A 16,070-nucleotide genomic window follows, 5' to 3' on the forward strand; every position below is an offset into this window, starting at 1 on the left:
CCGGCGAGGTCACCGTGCTCTTGCAAATCTAACAATGATACTCAAGGCACACGGTGAGATATCTCAAGTGTTGTCATCAAACACACAAAACATGGGGTTTAAAGTTTGCTCTTACACGCATGTACTGTATGATCTCCTTTTTCATACTAGATTAGATCACTATGGAAGCTAGCATTTTTAGCATCTCTCCAGTCCCCTCCCTCCCCCCCCCCATTGCCCTCCAGTAGGGAGTTACATGGGGGCGTCACACACAACTTTCCATCCGGCTGGAGAAAACCAGACCGACAATTAGGCTCTATTTTCCCACATACCACTATTTCCCCCTCATTCTCCTATCTTCACATACCGCACGCAACACCCGCCTCCTCGCTCGCCTCCTATCTCCACGCCCGAGATGCCCCGATGGTCCCCCTCCTCACCAAGTACGGCAAGCTTGGGACCAACATGAGGTGGCGAGCAAGGCATGGGGATGCTCACGACCTATTTGTGGTCTTGTGGAAATGACAAAGATAAAGATAGTCTCTATCTCTACTACTTAAAAAGAAGGAACGTTTTCCCCCTTCTCCCCCTACTTTCGTCGTCCTTTTGGTCGTTCGCCGTCGCCCACCTGGTCATAAATGTTGTTCACCATGAATTTAAGGAAACAAGAATTACACGGATACAAGCACCATAATTTCAGGAATTACACACCATCACCGCACCATTAGGCAACATGTATTTCAGGAAACAAGAATTACAGGAATACATGAAACCTTGAATTATAGGGAAAATCCGAAAAGGGATGCACGGATACAAACACCATAATTTTAGGGATTACACCATGATCGCACCATCCGAAAAGGAAAATACACTACATCAGGAAAACATGAATTACAGGAAACGACAGTAAATTACAGGAAAGGTAAACTCTGACCACGCAATTTCTCCAAAAAGTTAAAGGAAGATCAGGCATTAATTGCGCGGAGATTTGCAAGGAAGGTTTAGAACGTAACTGCAAAATGATATCTCTCCCTTCCACGATTCGGATCCAATCAGATCTCAATATATGGAACGCCCCCTATAAATCTACGCCAACCCAGAACAATACGTCCTCAATCAGCACCTCCCCAAATCATCAGTAGTATTATCGAGACATTTCACGACAGACCTTCATCAGTTTGTCCCGTTCTCATGTACGTAAAGGCTTAAAAACTTTTTGAACATGTGAGTTCTAAAACTATTCTAAAGCTATGGCTTCATTTGTGTAGATTAAGCGTGTGATTAGAGATCATTTTATCTAAGCAACTAATTTGATCAGTTTTATAGGATTTGGATTTGCAGTTGCTCGTCACTTCAGTATTTACCCATAATGATTTTCTTGTTTATACACTACTTGTTTATGCACTACCGACATGGCTGACAATTATCAGATCTGAATTTGATTTTTCTTAATGAAGTGTTTTATTTATGATTCGCAGGACCTATGTTATGGCTGATCCTTTCGATTTCCCGGATGGATAGCTAACAGGTAAAAATAGTTTGTAGTTGAACAGATATTTTTCCCACAGATTTTTGTAAAAAAACATTAATGTTAAGACTGTTCTTAGGTGTGTTGGGCGTCTTCATGTACATCGGCCATTCGAGAGTGACTTTCTAGCCCCTACCGGTGTCAGAGTTAGTTGTTTTTCATAGCAAATACAACATTATTTTTCTCCGCATTTTTGGAGAAACAACATATTCCTACATTAACACTCTTTTGTTAGCCGAACTGAATAGTGTTGTTCTTGTGGCCCATGACCTAAAAGTTGATCATGCATCAACTAAAATTTATTTCATATTTTGTACCTAGCAAAACTATATTAATTCCACATCAGTTGAATTTTTAAGATTATTTTTTAGAGTCGCTTGGTAGCACAGCTTTGACTACCATCCGAATTAAGACATGTCCAACATCCTATGATTTTTTTAATCTTGATGGTAAAAAAATCATCAATATCTTTCTAACCTACTTTTCTGTTATATATCCTAATGTTCGTTTGCTTATGTCTTAGGTGTCAGAGTGCATGTACGTCTTGACATGACATGTCGATGCAGGAGCATGTCAAAAGATTGGTACCATTGAGGAGAGACATGTACAAGGGCCACGCTGATCCAACCGAAGAATGAGAACCAGATGGACAAGGTGGATTAAATTTAAGTCCAGAATAATAATAAATAAAAACTAGAATGGCCAGTGTTTGATAACTTTAAGTTTTAGTAATTCAGATGTCATGTGTATATGTGAAATGATGTTTTATTTCTCTATAATTGTCATTTTTCTAAATTAATACATAGATATTACAAGTTTGTATCATTTTGATTATTCCTTAATTATAATATTATATTTGATCGTCCTTTGAAAATCATATAATTTGTACTCATTTAATCTGGATGATGGTACAAATTTGTAGAGCAGCAAACGAAGCAAATCTAACCAACAAAACAAATATATTCCACAACTCACCTCTAATAATCTTTGGGATATCGAAATAAAAAGTTCATTGAGTGGAATAAGGCCGCTCGAAAATCTCCAAGGAAGTAAATTCTGTGAATTGTATAAAAGGAATATCAATTAGATGGAGCAGAAAGGCAAAAGTAAGTCTATGTCCAACAATACGATTTTGGAAAACTCGAACTGCACTAGAGCGCGTATTTCTTAGGTAGACAGCAAAAAGAAGAGAACTCCAATCCCAAGACAGTAATACATATTGATGACGTGATGTACATCTCACATAATCAATTGGAACATGGCAACCTCACAGAATCCCAAGACAGTAATACATATTGATCAACAAGATTACATGAGTGAAGACGTATGGCTGTTAACACAAAAATGATGTGTGAAGTCCAACGACTCAAGGTATCTGGGAAATGATCTGTGCTCACTCACGTTGTTGGGATGCTTCTTTTAGGGAAACAGTTGCATCATTCATTATCATAAGAAGTTGGTCATATCATGCACAATCAGCTCATTTCCCTAAAAAAAATTATGATCAGTTCATTTGGAATTACACGTACATGAACCGGCCAAAGAAGCTAATTAAGCTCATGAGCGGCCCTATTACACTCCCTTCCAATCTTCATCATTTTAAAATAATTTAGTTATTCTTCGGGCAGTGATCTCCTCGTACAAGCTCCATATCGTTCCTATGTGTGCACTACAACTTCTGATGACACCATGAATTACAGGGGCCTCGTGCTGCTGGGATGCTTTTGTTGTATGCTATAACTGAAAGATGGATTGTACATATGCATGTGAAACCCCATGTCTCATTGCACGGTCCTCCTCTGGTTTCAGTTTACTCTTCACCAAAACCAAAATAGTTTTGGGTGAAGAGCAGAATACTCCTTAAATATACGCTGATTTCATTTTTGGTGATGCTACTGAGTGAACATTAGTAATGTCTATGAAATTTGTAATATCTCTGAAAGGGTCAAGGTCTTCCATCTTCTTGGATGGCTTCCGGTGTTTTCAGCATTAAGTAATTTTTAGGTTGCAATGACTGAGAAATATTAGCAAGAAAAACAATGATATGGATTCATTTGTGTTCAGATAGCATTGCGTATTATGGCCTACTAACAGTTAGCAGTTTGGACAAACACACAAACACCTTGCGTGCATGAGAACTCATAGAAACTTTACAAGGTACAACCAGACCAATCTGCAATTTGATAGTCACACTTGATCACCGTTGACAAAAATAATTAATTTTGCAGAATTCGCATACAAAAGAATCATCACAAATTTCACAAGCATTAGGAAAAGATAGTCAAACGAAGAGAAGAGTTGGAACAACTTACTTGCGTCCTATGTTACCATGGTTATCTGGTCATTGAAGGATGCTCAGCTCCCATCAGATTGAATCTAGCAGGTGTCAATAAACTCCAAAGTAATGTGAGCCTGCATAGATATGGGGGTAGGGTTAGCAGCACCACCTGAAGAAGCTTGTGGAACAACATATGTCGAATTTGGTTGAGATCCATTGCCCACTGCACAAAAATGTGAACAAACCCCTGGTGGAACACAAAAATATTCAGAACTGCTATGATCGACTCGGTTCCAGATGACAGGTACATATATAACTATTCATATCTTGTTTTTCGAGATAATTTTGTGAAACTACAATGTGAAAGGTTGCTACAGATCTGACTCGTAGACATAGTGCAAATTGGTGCATGAATATTTCTGTCCTATCCAACTAACCTGGAATTTAATTTCATGTTTTGAGCTAATGGTCGCATGAAGTGAAGTTTGTGGAGGTTGCAACATATTGAAAGTATTTCTAACTTCTGCTATCGACGGATCTAAGCAAAGACCTAAGCACTCGTGCAGCCTTAAGCATCTGCTTAACATCAAGATAATTTGATGGCTCATCAAACATGTAAAATTCTGCACTTTCTACAACAACAACTCCTATTGCAAATCTCCGAAGCTCGCCACTGGACATATCTCCTAAATTTCTGTCAATAACTTAGTTTAATTCAAGATCTACACATAGCTCATTTTTCATATCGCAGTCATCTTTTTGCTCAAGTACTTGCCCAACATGTCCTTCTGCAGCTTTTGAAATGTGTTCAACATACTGAGGCTTGATGGTAGCCTTTTGAAGAGGGGGTCATAGATACATTAGGGGGTGCTTGAACTTGGCATGCGGATTTCCTTATTTCCTTTACAAAAGAATTCACAATGAAGTCTCAGAATTTCCTAACAAAAAGGATATGTGCAGGAAGTACCCAAGATCTCTACATGTATCAATATAAACAGGAAATATTTTATATCGCCTACCAAATACCAATCCTGTACCAATATAAATAGGCATTACCTATTCTCCTCCCTGATCAATCTTCCCGAGCGGCATCAATCCAACACCACCACGAAATCACGAATCCTCATCAACAACAAGGTATGAACTGAGGCCACACAACACCGCTCGCGCTCCCTCAAATCCGTTCGGAACCCTGGGAGATTCGACGGTACGGGATCAGAGACGTGGGGTGTGAAGGCGGCGGGGCGAGGGAAAGAAGCCAAGCTGATAGACACGCGTGAGAGTGAAGTTGGGGCCAGAGGCCGCAAGAGGGAGACGGGGCCAGGGCGCGCGAGTGTTAGACAGTTAGGATTGTGTATTCAGTTAGCGCTGTTGAGATAGATGCTGAGGTTGTTAGCTAGATAAGAACGCCAGCTATAGATGCTAACCGTGTAAACCCTTGTACAAGTAATCTGCATATATATACATGTCGAAGATGAGCCTGATGGCCATCTCGCCTTCTTCCAATCTTCTTCTTTCATATACTTTTACATGGTATCAGAGCCATCACAGCTAATGGCTTCCTCATCCTCTGCCCCGGCGCCTTCCGTCCTCTCTTCGGTCACCGTCAAGCTGAGCAACTCGAACTTCATGCTCTGGCAGGCACAGATGCTCACCCATCTGCGTGGGCACAGCCTGCTCGGCTACATCGACAGCTCGATCGAGGCGCCGGCAGAGACGATCTTCATCACCACTGATGCTGGGCGCTCTGAGGTCGTAAACCCGGAGTACGCCACCTGGTACATCCGCGACCAGACCGTGAAGGGTGGTTTCTTCTCCACCGTGACGGAGGAGGTGCTCGCGCACATCATGAACGCGCAGACGGCGCGTGAGACCTGGGTGATCTTGGAGCGTATGTTCGCGTCCAGATCGCGAGCTCGGGTCATTCAGATCCGATCTCAGCTCACGTCGGCGAAGAAAAGGGGGTTGCTGCGGCCGATTACTTCCGCAACATGAAGACCCTCGCCGACACCCTTGCTGCCATTGGGCAGCCACTACGTGAGGAGGAGGTCATCTCCTACATCCTCGCTGGACTCGGCCCCAACTACGACGCGCTGGTCACCTCCCTCAGCGTCAAGGATGATCTCACTCTTGATGAGGTCTACTCCCACCTCCTCGCATACGAGCACCGTCACGAGATCCAGGACGCCGACTACAGCATCGGCGGTGGCTCCTCCGCCAACTTCATCAACCGCAACCAGGGACGTGGCGGAGGCCAAGGAGCGCATGGTGGACATCCTGGAGGCCGCGGTGGCGGCAACGGCGGTCGTGGCCGTGGCCAGGGCCGCGGTGGCGGCAATGGAAGTGGCAACGCCCACGGCAATGGAGGCCGGGGCAATGCTCACGGCAATGGAGGCCGTGGCCAAGGGCGTGGCGGCGGCAACAACAATGGTGCACCACGCCCCGTCTGCCAGATCTGCAACAAGGTAGGGCACATTGCCCTACGCTGCTACAGCCGCTTTGACCATGCGTACGGCGGCGAGGAGGAGCACTCCACCAACCATGCAGCTGCCTACCAGGTTGACACCAACTGGTACATGGACTCCGGGGCTACCGACCACATCACCGGCGACCTAGATCGCCTCCACATCCGCGACGGCTACAACGGTACCGATCGCGTGCAGGTCGGCAACGGCGCAGGTTTGCACATTACCCATACTGGTCAAAGTTCAATTAGCACTGCTGCCAATTCTCTTGTTCTTAAGAATGTCCTTCGTGTTCCCCAAATCTCCAAAAATCTCCTCTCTGTCCATAAACTTGCAAAGGATAATGGTGTGTTTATTGAATTTCACCCTTACTATTTTCTTATCAAGGATCTGGTGTCGAGGAGAACGCTGCTTCGCGGCAGGTGTAGGGGAGGCCTCTATCCGATTGAGGCACAAGAAATAAGCGCCCTCAAGTGTGCCATGTTCACCGCTAGGATTAGCAAAGAGCAATGGCATCGGCGCCTAGGACATCCATCATCTCAAGTAGTTCAATCCATTTTGAGACTTTACAATTTATCGTTTTGTAATAATTCTGAGCATGCAAATATTTGCAATGCCTGTCAACTTGCTAAGAGCCATCAGCTTTCTTATTCTCTTTCGAGACATGTGTCCACTTCTCCACTTGAGCTCATTTATACTGATGTTTGGGGACCAGCTATTTCATCTGTTGGGGGTTTCAAATACTATGTGAGCTTCATAGACGACTTTAGTAAATTTACATGGGTCTATCTCATTCATGCCAAATCTGAAGTTGAAGAGATATTTTATAAATTTCAGAAACACGTTGAACTCCTTCTCAATCATAAAATCAAGGGTGTCCAATCTGATTGGGGAGGAGAATATCGTCGTCTTCATAAGTATTTTGATTCTATGGGAATTTCTCACACAATTTCCTGTCCCCACACCCACCAACAGAATGGATCAGCCGAGAGAAAGCATAGGCATATAGTTGAAACCGGTCTCTCCCTTTTAGCCCAAGCCTCCATGCCCATGAAATTTTGGGATGAAGCTTTCTCTACAGCCACATACCTCATTAATCGCCTGCCAACTCGTGTTATTGACAATGCAACACCTCTTGAGGGTCTTCTTGGTGCAAAGGCTAAACCAAACTACAATATGCTTAAAACCTTTGGATGTGCTTGTTGGCCTCTCCTTCGCCCTTACAATGCTCGGAAACTCTCCTTCAGATCCAAAGAGTGTGTTTTCATCGGGTATAGTGGTCATCACAAAGGGTATAAGTGCTTGGACGTGGCAACTGGGCGAGTTTATATTTCTCGTGACGTCATCTTTGACGAAAGTGTCTTCCCATTCTCTCGGCTTAATCCCTCTGAAAATCCCATTGTCTACACATACGAGTCTCTCCTTGATCTTGGCAGTACTGCTTTTTGTACTAATGACCGTATAGATGTGCAATTGCCTGTTGTTTTTCCTGCTGCAGGAACAGCGCCGATCGACGCCCGTACTGATCACGTCGATCAGGCACCTTGCCATGATGGGCCTCATGTTGGGCCTACTGGGCCAACTGCGGATGATTCAGCCCATGCAGATCCCGCAGCAGACACGCCTCCTGCCTCGCCTGCACAATCATCGACGACTTCGTCGCTGGTTGTTCCAGTACCGCCTGCACCTGATCGCGTGCACCAGATGCAGACTCGCCTCCGAACCGGTAAATCTGTGCCAAAACGACGGACTGATGGCACCGTCACCTACACAGCAGCCCGTGCATCCGATACCGAGCCCACTTCTGTCAGTGCCGCACTTCTGAATCCCAAGTGGAAGGAAGCAATGGATGCCGAGTTCTCAGCACTTCAGCGCAATCAAACTTGGAGGCTTGTTCCTGCACAGAAAGGGCTCAACATCATTGACAGTCGGTGGGTTTACAAGGTCAAACGCAAGCCAGATGGGTCGGTGGACAGATTCAAGGCACGCCTTGTCGCCAAAGGATTTAAACAGCGTCACGGCATCAACTATGATGACACTTATAGCCCGGTGATCAAGCCAACCACCATTCGTGTCATTCTATCTCTCGCTGTGATGCACGGGTGGCAACTGAGGCAATTGGATGTCGACAATGCTTTTCTGCATGGTCATCTGGAGGAAGATGTCTATATGGTTCAGCCCGTTGGTTATGTTGACAGTCGTTTTCCTCACCATGTCTGCAAGTTGGAGAAGTCACTTTATGGCTTGAAGCAAGCACCCAGAGCTTGGTTTGCTAGACTAAGCAGCAGATTGCAGGAGCTCGGATTTGTTCCGTCAAAGGCAGATGTCTCATTGTTCGTTTACAAACATGACAGTATTACCATATACATGCTAGTCTATGTTGACGATATCATCGTCGTTAGCTCAACTGCCAAAGCTGCTGATCATCTTCTTGCAAAGCTGCGTCAGACTTTTCCTGTTAAGGATCTTGGCCACCTTGGTTATTTCTTGGGCATTGAGGTTAAGCATCAGCGTAGCAGTCTGCATCTTTCTCAGCAGAAGTATATTTCAGATCTTCTAGCAAGGACGAATATGACTGAAGCCAAGACAGTGAGTACTCCTATGGCAGTAAGTGACAAGCTGTCACGCTATGTTGGAGTTCCTCTTTCTTCTGAAGATGTGACGAGATACAGAAGTGTCGTGGGAGCTCTTCAGTACTTAACGCTGACCAGACCGGATATTTCCTTCAGTGTTAACAAGGTCTGCCAATTTCTTCAGGCACCTACAGATGCACATTGGTCAGCGGTAAAACGTATTCTTCGATATCTCAAGCATACACTGTCTTTTGGTCTCACTCTTCATGGTTCGTCCTCAACTTTGCTGAGTGGTTTTTCCGACGCTGATTGGGCCGGCTGCCCAGATGATCGCCGCTCAACAGGAGGGCATGCTGTATTTCTTGGAGGCAATCTCGTTGCATGGAGCTCTAGAAAACAGCCCACTGTCTCACGCTCAAGCACCGAGGCGGAGTATAAATCTGTTGCGAATGCAACGGCTGAAATCATTTGGATACAAGGGTTGCTGCAGGAACTGGGGATATATTTGAGTCGTGCGCCTATACTTTGGTGTGATAATTTAGGCGCCACATATCCATGCACGCACGAAGCACATTGAGGTGGACTACCATTTTGTTCGAGAGAGAGTTGCACGCAAAGCTCTTGACATCAGGTTCATTTCCACCCATGATCAGCTGGCGGATGTTCTAACTAAACCTCTTGCTACACAATCATTTGTAAAGTTCAGAGACAATCTTAACATGAGCTTACCATGCTCAGATTGAGGGGGTGTGTTAGACAGTTAGGATTGTGTATTCAGTTAGCGCTGTTGAGATAGATGCTGAGGTTGTTAGCTAGATAAGAACGCCAGCTATAGATGCTAACCGTGTAAACCCTTGTACAGGTAATCTGCATATATATACATGTCGAAGATGAGCCTGATGGCCATCTCGCCTTCTTCCAATCTTCTTCTTTCATATACTTTTACAGCGAGGGAGCCGGGGGCAGGGGCGCGCGAGCGATGTTGGGGCTGGCGGCCGCGCGAGGGAGCCGGCCAGCCGGGGGCAGGGGCGCGCGAGGGAGCCGAGGGCGGGCGAGCGAAGCTGGGGCCGACGGCGGCAGCGCGAGCGAAGCTTGGGGCCAGCGGCAGCGTCTGTAGCCGGCAGTGAGCCGATGGAGCTGACGGTTCTCCCCAGAGAAGTTGAGAAATGGGAGAAAGAGAGAGATAGTGTGGCTGGACTTTTTAAGTGTATTTTAACCGTGCTTAAAACTCTACAATCTTCTCCTGTCCTGCGCGATACTCTCTTCTTCCCAAAATATAAGGCGTCTAAGGATTGGTCAAAAGTCAAACATTACAAACTTTGATCAAATATTTAGGAAAATATATTTACATCTACAATATCGAATGGACATATTAAGAAAATATACTTGATGGAGAATCTATTGATGTTGGTTTAGTATTGTAAATGTTTATATTTTTGTGTATAAATTTGATCAAACTTAAAAAACATTGACTTTTGACTAATCCTTAGGCGCCTTATATTTTGGGACGGAGGAAGTATGAGGGTGCAGCATATGGAATGCTTCTGATAACACACGAAGACGGACATCATCTGGTTCACTGAGTGTCTTGACTCATTGCGCTAATTATGTGCTAAAATCCTGATTATGGGGAGCTTTATTCCTTTCTCTTACAGCTACGTCGGTGTTGCATCCTTTCTCAGTTCTGAACATTGCTGCGAACTGATTGAGTGATCAACCTGCAAGCAGCATACATACAATGTACTACCTGAAAACCTTGCCTACTTGTGGCCGACAAAAGTGACTTCTTCCGGTTGTTTTGAAATCTATTGTCCATCCAAATTCAGTGTCCTACGAGAAAATATACGAGCCATAGGAACGCATGAGCATTCAAATCTTTTGTACTATCATTTTTTGAATTTTTATATGTCAGTTGTGAATTATATATATGCATTAAGAAATAAAATTTGAGAACCCGTGGCAACGCACCGGCATTTGTACTAGTAGCAAAAAAATGTATTGGAATGCCACTAGGAGAACACAACCCCCATAGAGATCGGTTGTGTCTGGCGCCCCAATAGAGCTCCCCAAAAATTAAATTCGGATATGAGTTGGCGAATCTGATGGGAGATGCCCGAGAGAGAAAGATATAGGGCAAGCACGCACTGGAAAAGAAAAAAAGCCATATCAGCCACCGGACATTTCTCATTCGAGATCCCAGTACCTCTCCAGTATCCATCCAGTGGCAGAACGGGGAAAGATATACAGATATACGGCATTAAACAAAGACCACTTGATCTCACCTTCATGGTACAATCACCTCAGATCGCTGCCCCGTCACATAGAGAACAAAGTGACAGGCCAGTTAATCGGAATAGTGCTCCTTACTACTGAAGCAGTAAAGTAGCTGTCAAGGAAGTGGTTAGTACATCATAGTTGCAGATCAGCATCTCCCAGTGATGATATACTGTACATGTGAAAAACTACAGGGATCAGACAGAATTAAAGGGGATGCTTTGGATTGGAAGTCCGGATCGCTTCCAAGCAATCATCATACATTACAATTGATTTAAAATGCTACAGGGAAGCTTTGCATGCATGCATGCATCAAAATTACAGCCCAATCAGGGGAAGGACGCGCGCGCGCGCCGGCGATCAGCTCGGATCAGACCAAGGTCGGCACGACGCCGTCGACGCCGTAGTGGTCGTGGTCGTGGCCTCCGGGCGCCATGAGCGCGGCGACGGCGGCCGCGGCCGAGGAGTACATCTCCTCGTGCTCCTCCATCGCGTCGCCGCCGGTGCGCTTGGCGAAGCGGCCCTTGACGCGGGGGCGCGTCTCCGCGTACGCCTTGCGGGACGCATACCGGATGGTCTTCTCGAACCGCCGGCTCTTGCGCTTCTCCCTGTACCGCATCAGCCGCGCCTCCCGCTCCTGGCCCCTGCACACCACCGGCACGGCCGCCGCCGCGTCCGGAACCACCGCCGCCTCCGACGACGATACCTGCGTTGCGTCACCACGACATCCATCAGAACACTCTCCGAACTGCGTCGTTGGGAAGCACAGCGTACGGTGGTACTAGGAGGATAGAATAAACTGTCATCCTTACGCTGTGGTTCATGGAGTGGTCGGGGTAGAACATCTTCTGGCCGCCGGTTAGGTCGGGCTCAGGATCGGGCTGGCCGTTGAGCTGTAGGCTGATGGCCTTGATGTCGTCCATGGAACGCGCGAAGTCGAGGTCGAGATAATGGTCGGAGTCCGCGTAGAACGTGTCGGCGCCGGCAGCACCGACGATAGCGCCATCTTTCTGGTCGGGCTCAGGGAGGAGCCAGGACGCCGCTTCGGCGTCGTTGCTCCCGTCGTCGTCCGACACCGCCGCGCCGCCCTGCTGGGCTCCGGACGCCGCCAAGTGCTTGGGCGCGTCGGTGAGCGCGCCAAAGAAGGGGGCGACGGGGAGGCGCTCGTGGCGGCGCGCGAGCGGGTTGGCGGCGTGGATGTCGACGTCGCAGGAGGTGCACAGCGCGGCGGCGTCGGCCTTGCACGTCACGGCTGCAGGAGCATGCTCGCAGACCTCGCAGAGCCAGACCCGCGCGTGGCGGGACCCGGGCCCGTGCGCGCGCGCGTCGCAGCCGGCGCAGAGGAACGCGGCATCGGCGCGGCAGAAGAGCCTGGCCGCCTCGGATGCGCACGCGTCGCACGCCCTCGCGCCCACGCCCCAGTACGCCCCGCCCACCGCCGACTTCTCCTCCACCTCCATGGGCACGCGCTCACAGTCTCACTCTCACCGGTGCACCACCACGGTGACTGGCTACAGTGAAGAGATGATCCTCAGCCAAGCTTTCTTTCTCGGCGCCGGGCTGCGGCTTTGAGCTCCGGATGAGGGTCGTGGGGTGGAGGGGCGCGGGCATTTGAGGCGAGCGCGCGACGTGGACACGCTCCCGGCCGCGGAAGTTGCTGTCCCGGCCGGCGGGCCACCGCGCGCACAGTCAGTCTACTCTTATCGGCGGAGGCCCTGTCGTCTCCGTCGACACGGACGTGCAAGCGGTGAAAGCTCCGGGGGAAGAAAAAGGAGACTGTAAACGTGCTCGTCCTTGTCGTCGGAAATATTAGGCCGGCGTCGTTACGCTGGAAGTTGGAGGATGCGACGGCGACGGGGCCGGCGCAGTTGGCGCGCGCTGGTTGGCCGACGTGATCGCGCCCTTATCTCTTGGAGATGCTCTGCTCTCTCGATCCTGGCCAAGTGGCCATGTCGGCGACCCATGGTGGAAACAGTGACTTGATTCTCCCGGCGGGAATAACGATCCAGGTCATAGAAGCACTCCTCGAGAAAATACCCTCCAGGAAAGCAAGTTGGGTGATGTACATGTTTGTTTTCTTGAAATCTAGAGAAATACATCTGCAAATCCAAATAGGGAAACAAGTCATCATCTGTCGGGGCCTCTTTGAATGGCAAAATTCTCAAAACACATGAATAGAAAGGACAGTCTAATTCCCGGTAGCTTAATTCTCGATCAACCTGTTTCATGTGTAATTCACGTGCAACTAGGGTAAATGATATGCAATTGTACATGCATGTGCAATTACACATCCATGTGTAATTCTCGTATGCACGAATCGTGTAAATCTAACTGTCGTTGAGTTGATCGGGATCTAACTTAGTTCCCAGCTAACCGGGAGTTAGCAATCCTCGAATCGTGACAACACTCGGCTTGATGATGGGGTTGTTGGATATGTGCCTAGAGGCAAATAAATAAAGTTTTTTTATTGGCATATATGTAATGTTCATAATAAGTTTTATACCATGCAGTAACTGTATAAAGCAGATACATTAGTACATGTGTGGTATGTACACAAACCCTTGTTCCTAGTAAAATTGTTCATTGATTAATAGACGACCAAGGTTTCCTGATAATTGACAATAACGTCATTATTACTTGATGGACTCATGTCGTTGGATGTATGATGTGATGGACTCACGCCCATAGAAAGTATTGCAATGTGATCTAGTCACAAAGATCAACATTTCCATACCATAAGAGACATTGTAACGTGATCCTTAGACCGTGAGGCCATATCTAATCACTACCACCAGAGGATGCCTTTGACGATATCAACCGCCACACCATGACATGGTGGTCATAAAGGTATTGCTCAAGTATTCCAATGTGATGGGTTGAGAAGTATGTGTCAAGAGAGGGATTTATCCATCCGCGTGACAGATAGATACTCTGGGCCCACTAAGTGATATTATATTAACAAAGCTTGCAAGCATGTGACTAGGTCACGGGAATGTGATATCACAGGAACGCGTTGAATGTGTTTGTCAGTAACGAGATCGAACTAGGTATAATGGATACCTAAGATCAAGTCTCGGACAAACTAGGTATCATGTGACAAAATGAAAGCAAAGGGGACATCATGGTTTTCAAGAACCCCCTTTTGATCATTGATCGAAGAAGATTCTCGATCATGTTTGGGCATTCCCAAACATGTAGGGTGGCACACAATGATTTGGGGTCATTGGAGTAATAAGAGAGAACATCGGAATTGATCCAGAAAGGTATCAGAATAATTAAGTTTTGGGGTTTGTGAATCGTTTGGAAACTTAATACATATGTTTTAGTATTTAATTGGTTGAATTACATCTATACCTAATAATAAAAGCAAAAGGGTTTCTCCCTCGATCGTTGTTCAACTTGAAACTACCCTCAAAGTTACTACAAATTACCCACCACTGCCATGGGTAAGTGAGAAAAAAAAATGTTTCGATTTTTTTGTGCCCCGATCCGTCCGTCCCAACTGCCACGCGTTCTCTTTTGTCCGTGATTGTTCCGGTCGTCATTGAGTTAGTTTCCTATGTCAATGCGTGGAGTTTTGAATAAAAGTATTGTTTTCATTAGATTATGTTAGGATTTTGGTAGCCGCCTTCTTGTTGGTTTCCCCTCAATGAAGATGGCATCGTATGCAATAAGTGATCTTCGGCCTTTCGTTCGGCGACGAGATCTTCTTCCTGGCATCAATGGTGGTGTTGAACAATCACAATTTTCTAGGTATGGGTCTTCGGATCTTGCTTCGCCAGATCGATTTTGGATCTTTTGTCGTTGTTACCGCGAGGAGGATTATCCTCGCAGTTTTTGTCCCGGCTGCTAGTCCTCGACAATGGTGATTCGTACTCTCGGCTCTCCATCGACGACGACAAAGCTAGTTGGTTATTATTCCCCGATATACTTGGTGTTGGTACTCTTGCCGATGTTGTATGACTGCTTTAATGGTTGCGTGCGTGCACGCAGTCTTGGCATTGCGGCTCAAAAAATTATGGGAGAACTTTCGTCGGTATCTACATGTCTATGGTTCGTTATGTATCTTTGGCACGCCTTCACAAGAAGTACAAGATTGTGTTCTGGAAGAAGAAAGAAATTGAAGACCTCGAAGATTTGTTACTATCTTTTAGACTTTATTTTGTAATCGTTGGAGTCACTTCATGTATCTCTACCATGTACTATTTGTTACTATGAATATATGTGGTATTGATTGTCAAAAAAAAAAGTTTCCTATGTCAATCTTCCGTCCAGTGGTCCCGTCCGCCTTTCCCTATCGTTACGTTGTTTCCTTGGTATACGTTCTACAATCGTCCGATCGATCCATCCTCGATCCATCCTGTGCCTAGCGTGATGGGAAGTGGAGAGCCTAATTTCATGCAGCCCACACACCCTAACCCGGCCCAGCTAGGATCCATCTACCTTTGAGGATCGACCGTCTACACGAGGACTCGATTGACCTGCTCTCGTGCAAGTCGGCGCGTGCACGCAATATATATTCCACCGCGATCTCTCCATATTTTGTAACCCTAGACAGATGATCCAATCGAATACCGGCGGGCGGCGGCGTTGCGGACTCGGCCACGTATCATGCGGCAAACCACCGAAGAAGTCCACGATCAAAGGCGTTGGACGAGCTCTGCACCTTCCGGACCTCGAGTCAGCTAAGAGCACACATGGGCGTGGACGTAGAATTACTGAGACATCAAGATGGCCAAGCGGTGTACTCCAGCCTCACCCTCAGCTCCGCGGGCGAGGCAGCCGTACGTCGTAGTTTCGTGAGAGCCGAACTGCGGAAAGTGGCACCCGGCGATGTCGAGGTTCTCAAGGGCAAGGGCCACTACAACACGGTCTGTATTGCCTTCCCTGCTGGCACCTACGACGAGCACAAGATGAAGATCATCAAGGTTGTCCTATGCAACCCCGCATCGCCGACGTCATGTCCGTGCATC

The 16,070-nt window shown here is 46.8% G+C and overlaps 1 protein-coding gene and 2 long non-coding RNA genes across 3 annotated transcripts; 1 reads left to right on the forward strand and 2 right to left on the reverse strand.

Moving 5' to 3' along the window:
* Positions 1–524: 524 nt before the first annotated feature.
* Positions 525–5,073, reverse strand: LOC124669145. Its single transcript, XR_006992030.1, has 4 exons — positions 4,842–5,073; positions 3,820–3,919; positions 2,483–2,563; positions 525–607 (listed from the first exon to the last, which is right to left on the reverse strand). It is a non-coding gene; the product is annotated as an uncharacterized LOC124669145 (long non-coding RNA).
* A 1,308-nt stretch (positions 5,074–6,381) lies between these two features.
* LOC124672490 lies at positions 6,382–6,951 on the forward strand. Its single transcript, XR_006992704.1, has 2 exons — positions 6,382–6,464; positions 6,638–6,951. It is a non-coding gene; the product is annotated as an uncharacterized LOC124672490 (long non-coding RNA).
* A 4,506-nt stretch (positions 6,952–11,457) lies between these two features.
* On the reverse strand, positions 11,458–12,693 carry LOC124677833 (zinc finger protein CONSTANS-LIKE 5). The gene is made up of 2 exons (XM_047213785.1): positions 11,910–12,693; positions 11,458–11,803 (listed from the first exon to the last, which is right to left on the reverse strand). Exons 1-2 carry the CDS (start codon positions 12,555–12,557, stop codon positions 11,468–11,470), a joined length of 984 nt encoding a protein of 327 aa, XP_047069741.1. The 5' UTR covers positions 12,558–12,693; the 3' UTR covers positions 11,458–11,467.
* Between the last annotated feature and the right edge of the window lie 3,377 nt (positions 12,694–16,070).

The sequence above is a fragment of the Lolium rigidum genome, chromosome 7, assembly GCF_022539505.1.
Source record: "Lolium rigidum isolate FL_2022 chromosome 7, APGP_CSIRO_Lrig_0.1, whole genome shotgun sequence".
In the NCBI taxonomy this organism is placed as follows: Eukaryota; Viridiplantae; Streptophyta; class Magnoliopsida; order Poales; family Poaceae; genus Lolium; species Lolium rigidum.

Excerpts from the sequence above, each read along its gene's own strand:
- LOC124677833 (XM_047213785.1), bottom strand. The coding sequence starts at position 12,557 with ATGGAGGTGGAGGAGAAGTCGGCGGTGGGCGGGGCGTACTGGGGCGTG. Across the intron at positions 11,804-11,909 it reads ACCACTCCATGAACCACAGC|GTATCGTCGTCGGAGGCGGC; the intron begins GTAAGGATGACA and ends GACGCAACGCAG.